At 34.7% G+C, this 7,675-nt stretch overlaps 1 protein-coding gene across 1 annotated transcript; it reads right to left on the bottom strand.

Moving 5' to 3' along the window:
- Nucleotides 1–2,018: 2,018 nt before the first annotated feature.
- LOC122055988 (serine hydroxymethyltransferase 4-like) lies at nucleotides 2,019–4,466 on the bottom strand. Its single transcript, XM_042617711.1, has 4 exons — nucleotides 3,590–4,466; nucleotides 2,755–3,145; nucleotides 2,573–2,674; nucleotides 2,019–2,459 (listed from the first exon to the last, which is right to left on the bottom strand). Exons 1-4 carry the CDS (start codon nucleotides 4,439–4,441, stop codon nucleotides 2,215–2,217), a joined length of 1,590 nt encoding a protein of 529 aa, XP_042473645.1. The 5' UTR covers nucleotides 4,442–4,466; the 3' UTR covers nucleotides 2,019–2,214.
- Nucleotides 4,467–7,675: the final 3,209 nt, after the last annotated feature.

The following is a 7,675-nucleotide window of genomic DNA, read 5'->3' as shown; positions in this document are numbered from 1 at the left end:
TTATGATTACGATTGATGAGACATGTCGATGAGCATCATAAGCAATAGCAACATTGCAAGGAAGTGGAAGACTAAGTATAGGGAACTAAGCATTATCATCTTGTTCAAAAATTGCTTTGAGCTAAACGCCACTTTGAAAACCATGCATGAGAACTATAGTAGTGCCAAATTTTATGAAGCAAGAATGAGAGCCTATTCGAGCCATAGAGATATTTGCAAAGCATTAAATAGGACAAGGGAGATGAATCATTTGTATATTCTTCTTCAATAAGATAATTCTCACGGGATGTTCTGTTGATTAAAGGATGATATATTTATTATAATGAAAGTAGCAATCGATTTTCGATGGACACATGTACTATAGAAAAAAAATTCCTTCACTCTTTAGTCATTTGACGGTAAGTTATAAATTTATTTTATGATTTATTTTCTTTCACATAACTTGAGATAATTATAAAAATGTCTAGAATAAACGTAATTATCTTTTACTACAATTTAACAAGATAATAGGCGAGAAAGAAAATTTTGACATGCACTCAAGTGGTTATTGTCAAGTACATGTACATACAAATGTTAAACAATTGAAAAAAAAAATTGAAAACTTTTTACTCCATAAATTTATTTTATCAAACAACTTGATAAATAATATTTCATATAAAATTATGTCAAATGGACTTAAATAATAAAATTATACCCAAAGTATGTATTGGTAAATTTAACATAAATTTGAGATGAAAAATTATTTGATATTTTATTAGAAGACCGGCTATGCTTGGACCTCAATTTCATTGGGGCCTCAATTTTTTAAAATTTAATAATATTTATATTTTTTTAAAAAAATATTTATTTTTAATTTTATATTAATTAGAAAACATCGATTTTAAATTTTAGATTATTTTAATTTTATTTATTTATTAATATTTTTTAATGGTATATCTTATATTTTAAAATTACTCTTCCTTAGGTACTTATCAATATAGTTTCACAAGATTTTTTTTTGAATTAAAGTTAATGAAATTCAACAATATCTCAAGAAAAATTAAATAATTTAATAATTTTATCAATTGAAACAAAAAAAAATTATTATCAAAATTTAAAATATAAAAAATTTAATTAGTAATTTTACATTTACAAAAAATTAAAAAATAAATTTTATATAAAATTATATTTTTAAAAAATTAATTATTATTTTTACCTTAAGGCCTCGAAAATGATTGAGTCCGGTAAAAGACACACCTAATATTTGGTATTTATCAAAGGGGTGTCATAGCTTTAAATTTATCAAACGGTGGAGTAAAGGCATTGTTACCATAACTAAATTAGAAATCAAACTAAAAAGATTCTAGTTCAGTGGTTGGTTGAATCAGTGGGTGAATTGGTTAAATTGCACATTGACCAAGTCAAGACAACTAAGAATTGAAAAAAAAAAAACTTATATAAATATATATCTAATTTGAACTTAAACAATGTGTTAATAATACTTTTCAAATGATATATATCATATATTAAATCCTATATTATATAACATTTTCAAATATCAAACATTACAACTTCCATCAAAATATAGGCATCAAAATTCAAAATATATTTATAATACCTAATGAACATATATACATAATGTGCTATGAGAATTCTATAAATGAACATATTCATACAATCTTAATGTAATTGGACTTAATGTCAAGGGGAGGATAGATTGTTTCTGTGGTCTCCAAAGAAAGATTGTTGTGGTATAGAGTAGATATTCATTTTTCTGATTATTACAAGTTATGCGATCACTAATTCATTCTGAGAAGTGATCAATAGTTATCTATAATGAACATCGACTATTTACTAAAATAATTGTAATTTTGTGAGAAGGAAACTAATAAAGAATGATGTGACACGTGCAGCAGCTTATAATGTAATTTTTTTATTTAAAAATAGAAATACAAGAAAGTCTCCAAGGTTTAAGTACGGTGGTTGAATTTAGGGTTTAAATTAAGGTGGTTAACTTTCATACTTTGAAAGATGATACGAGGAGAAAAATTGAGGCTTCTTATCGCTAGATCACAAAGAACATCCCTGCTTACAGAGATAGCACAAATATACCAAATCGCCATTTTTCTTTGGATTGACCATTCTCGGATAACAACAGTGTCCAAGAGAATGTAGCATGAGAAGGAAAAAAAAAACATTACTGGAAATTTGGAAAACACTTAGAAAATTGGGGTCCTAGTTCTTGTATTTCATGGTGGCCATTTGAAAGCCGGGCATGTCGAATGATGCAGCAAACTTCTCAACAGCTGCCTTCAGCTCCTCAATGTCTTTGTTGTTCACCAGGCCTTTATTGAAATCTTTCAGCAGCTTTCCACGTTCCTTCTGAATGCTCAAGCAAAGGGCGACCGCCTGGTGAAGGAACTCTGCAATCTGCTCAAAGTCCTTCTCAATCAGGCCCCGAGATGTCATCGCCGGAGTGCCTGAGAAAGAATAACCACAAGGAATTTTGAATATTTCAGAAATCAATGATCGTCCTACTCATGAATTCAAACCAGAAGCAATTAAATCATGCTGCAGAGAAAATGTTGCTTACCAATTCGAACACCACCAGGAGCTAATGCACTACTGTCACCAAAAACCGCATTCTTGTTGACAGTAATGTTGCAAAGATCACAAAGTTTCTCAACCTTGTTCCCTGCAATTTTCAAAGGGAAAGGTGAACTTGACTACAAATGAGCAAGAGAAGGCTGTCTTTAAAAATGGAATTGGTTGTACCAGTCAAACCAAGAGGTCGAAGATCCCATAGAACAAGGTGATTCTCAGTGCCATCAGTGACGAGCTTGTAGCCCTTGCTCATCAGATAATTCCCAAGAGCGACGGCATTGGCCCTAACCTGCTTGGCATAGGTTTTGAAACCAGGTGTCATTGCTTGCTTCAAGGCCACAGCCAAAGCAGCGATTTGATGATTGTGAGGGCCACCTTGGAGAGCTGGAAACACTGCAAAGTTGATCTTGTCTTCAAAATCATAAACAGCACCTTCCGGCTGTCCCTTCTTTGGAGGCTTTGGGCCTTTCTTGAAGAAGATCATACCAGACCGAGGTCCTCTAAGACTCTTGTGTGTGGTGGTGGTTACTACATCACAGAAGTCGAAAGGGTTTGCCGCTTCCTACATCACAGGGAATAGTCATCCTAATTAGAGAGTAGTCATACGTCCATAGCAATAGCTTTGCTACTAAAATCAAAGCATTCCTAATCAGTCAGTGTATGCAGGCATCAAGAAACTGAGAAATGGGGCAAACTGATCTTAGTTTGTTATCAAACAGAAACCAAAAGAATTATTAGTGTTTTTTTTTTAGGAAAAGAAAGAGGATTGTGAATGAATCAGGAACCAGATCTAATAGTTGATACTTTAGATATGTATAAATCCAATAGAATGAATGGAATTGAGCTTGCAGGTCTATTATCACAAAGGCAAGCAATGCATCAAACCAAGCCTTTCAAACCAAATCAAATCAAGACAAACATTTGATACTGATTTAGAAATACTGATTCTAGGCCAACGCAGTTGTTAAAATAACTAGATTCGAGGATTAAAACTATAACCATTTACCTGAGCAGCTACAAGGCCACTGATGTGAGCCATATCACAGAGCAACAAGGCCCCGCATTTGTCAGCAATGGATCTAAATCTACCGTAGTCCCAATCTCTCGGGTAGGCACTTCCACCGCAGATAATGAGCTTGGGGCGGAAGTCCAGGGCTTTCTCCTCAAGCTTATCGTAGTCGATATATCCGGTCGTGGGGCTGACCTTGTAAGGGAGACTCTCGAAGTAAATGGAGGTGGCAGAAATCTTCTTACCCCCGGAGGTATAGTAGCCGTGGGTGAGGTGTCCGCCGGAAGGGAGATCGAGGCCCATGATGCGATCGTGGGGGTTGAGCAGAGCAGTGTAGGCGGCGAAATTGGCAGGGCTACCGGAGTAGGGCTGGACGTTGACGCCCCACTCGGAGGGATCGAGGCGGTAGGCAGCGAGGGCGCGGGAGCGGCAAAGATTCTCGATGGCGTCGATGTGCTCGTTCCCGCCGTAGTAGCGATTTCCGGGCATGCCCTCGGAGTACTTATTGGTGAGGGCGCTACCGAGGGCCTCGATGACGGCGAAGGAGGTGAAGTTTTCGGAGGCGATGAGCTCGATGCCATGGGACTGACGGTGCTTCTCGTGCTCGATGAGGTCGTAGATCTCGGGGTCAACGGCGGAGAGCGGCGAGAGGCCCCATTCACCGATGGGCTCCATGGCGCCGGTGCTAGCGGCGACGGAAAGAAGGGATCGGTAGTGGCGGAGTAGAGGGGGAGAAGGAGGGAGTAGTCGCCGGAGGGGAATGGGAGGAAGGGTGAGATGGCGGCGAGGCAAGCGTGGAGGATGGTTCAGATTTATAGAGGAGGAAGGAGTGAGGGTTTGCGATGACATGATCGTGGTTGGTGGCGGTGATGGTCGAAGGAGTGAAGATATATATCATTTTATTAATTTTGATAACAAAATAAAATAAAATAAAATAAAACAATTTCGCTCGTTGATTTCCTGATCGCCCGTTTGGTAAATGGGTCCGAATTTATTTGAATATGGGTCCGGGGAATGCTACCCTTCGGTTAGTGGAAGATATCAGTTTAGGTTGGATATATCAGATTAATTTATCCTATCAAATAATTAAGACAGATTAAATTAAAATTTTATTAATTCATTTTAAGATGAGATAAATTTAGACGGGCTGTCTAAGCCTAAGGTTGACCCATAGCTTAAAAAATATGTTAAACTTTATATTAATTTATTATCTTTCTTTATTATTAATTTAAAATAAAAATAATATTTTTCATAGTCCTTATTTTATAATTTATTTACCGTTAAAATATCAATTTTAGATATTTTTAATTGATGAAAGTTTTTAGTAGTAAAACCTTAAAGTTATGATTTTTTTATTTATTTTTTCTTATGGACACGTGGGTTGATCCGTAATTCATCTTAGATTGGATTGGGAATTTCTGAATCAACCAAGATGATGGGTAGGTCCACTCCGTCCTACCAAATGGTTGGTTCGATATGGGTCGACTCGCCCTGCGATGAATTGATCTGTTTGACAACTCTACCTTTAGCCCACTTTTGTATGTTAACTAGTAAGGTGGTAAACGAGTTAAACTTTATGATATTCACTATTTAAATATATTTAATAAGATAACTAAGTTAAGTCAAACTGAGTCTAATATAAATTAAACTGTTGAAATGGTTGTTTAAACTTAGTTTGGTTTCTTTTTTACGAGCTTGAACTAAATTCATTTAGATATTATTTAGATTTATTTATTTTTAAAAGTTTATTTAATTTTTTATTATGTTGATAAGAATTTTATTGATCAACATGATCTATCAGCTTTGTTTATGAATATTTATTTATGAATGTCATGCGTGAATAATTTATAATTTTTATTTATAAATATTAACTAATTGATAAGATATTTAATTTTATATATTTAATTAATTTTATATATATTGAATGAATATAAATAAATTTTTATTAAATTGAACTAAATTTATTTCCTTCATCTACGATCTCATTGGTGGTGAGCATTTCTCTATTCAAACTCAACAGTTCGCGACTTGTTTACTAGGAGGCGGGAACTGCTGCACCTTCAGTAGTGGAACTGTGGAATGATCTCGGAAAGTTAGAGGAATGTGAATTCTTCGAATTTGTTTACTACTGAATGGAGGATGGTTATTCACAACCTTTTCTTCGCTTACTTGACAAGAACAAGAAGAGCATTAGGGTACGTGTATAGAAAAATATCACATTTTGTCATTCTCTAAATCCCAACTCTAGGAGGTTGTTCCTTTTAGTGAACGTGATTTTTAAAATTAATATTATATATTTAATTTATGTCGATTAATTTTGAGCATGATTAATTTGATCTCATGAAATTTTTTTATTAATTATTAAAGTAAATTAAAAATATATATATAATGAATGATCTACCTGTACAATATTTTTTTTATAATCATTCATTAAGGAAAATTTATCATTGATCTTTATATGTCTAAAAATTTGAGAAGATACTTTATCATTGCTACATCACTGCTCCGAGGGAAAAAAAAATTACAATAAGCTGTTGATTTTTACGGTGGAATGCAGAAGCTAATCCTCATGGCACTTGAAGTGAATGTGAAAGATTAAAGGTTAATTAGGTATAAAGATTTGCACTTTAATCTATGGATTAAATTGACATTACTTGAGGGTGGTGAGCGAAGGGCAATTTAGTCCCCACATTGATAAAGTAATTCGTTCAAGTATTAGGTAGTGCCAATGTTTATATTTAAAGGACGAAAAAGTCACGAATAATTCGAATGGTTAGATAATGGTCAAATATTTAACGATCGAGAGTTAATTTTGGAGAATTAATAAATAAATTTTTTAATAGACGGTTAATTTAATAACGTTAGGTTAATGAACGGTTTATTGTAAATATTTTCTAATTTATTCGGAATAGTCGATTGAATATTGGTGCCAATTAAAAATAAAATTATTAGACAATGGGTGGTTGTTGGGACCAAATCTTGGGTGGTTCAGACTTTGAAAAGAGAGAAAAAAAAAACATGATTGGGATGTTTGGATCTAAATTAAAGTTATAAAACAGAGGAGAAGAGGGGTAGGCAGAGGAGTAGGTTTATGTTAACGTCGACACCAACTTCTATTTTTAGTTGATTACCAGCCTCAAGATAGCTATACATTTTAGTACTGAATACATTAATTAATTTCTATTGCCTTTTCATTTTCCCCTTCACCAACCTCACCAACACACCAACTACGGAAGGATCGTGCTTTGCTTATTCAGCACTCGGAGAGGTTTTAATGTAATTGTTCTTCTAAGGTAGTAATGAACACACCTAAGGGTGTCTTTGTTTGTGTAAAATAATTTATTTGTATAAATTACCTTGTTTTAATTATTCAGTTGTGTAATCCTCTGAGCTGGAATTCATACTCGCTCCTGATCATTTGACGCGTGCATTTTTTTAAAGAAGGATGAGCCGCTACCAGATATCAATGAGACAATGGTACTATGATAGCAAGCAAATATAATGACTTGAGCCCCACCGGAGTGATGGATGGTTGGAGGCCCGTAGATTGGGCACTCTCATTTATGTTGACATCTCTAAAATTTGTGCTGAAGAAAATCATGATTTCCCTTGCAATAATCCAGTCTTCCAGATTAGATATTAGGAATAAATCGCATCCAACCTCCAAAGATAGCTTTTAAGGAGATGATGATGACGGAGCGATGCTCATCTCATAGTAGATTATTTCATCCGTGGCTTAGACGTTACTACTGAACCGCCTCCGACTTCTAAGAAAAAACTTCAAAAGGTATATGGTAGAATGAGCAGTCTTGTCTTTTACTGCATCTATTCTACCTCTAGAGTGGATTCTATAGCTAAACCATCTCCAACCATTTAGAGAGATCTTCAAGGAGATGAATATGAGGGAGCTGACCTTGACGACATTGATCATATGAAGAGGGGGCTCACCTCCAAATCCAATCAGATCATTCCATCTTCGCCTTGGTTATTAAAGCCTCAACTGTCTTCAATCGCCAGGAAGGGCCTTCACTCGGACCATCCCAATTCTAGCCTAGCTACTACTACTGAATCGACTTCGACGGT

This window comes from Zingiber officinale, chromosome 3B, assembly GCF_018446385.1.
Source record: "Zingiber officinale cultivar Zhangliang chromosome 3B, Zo_v1.1, whole genome shotgun sequence".
Lineage (NCBI taxonomy): Eukaryota > Viridiplantae > Streptophyta > Magnoliopsida > Zingiberales > Zingiberaceae > Zingiber > Zingiber officinale.
The sequence above is the reverse complement of the archived record's forward strand: the minus strand, read 5'-3'. Positions and strand labels throughout refer to the sequence as shown.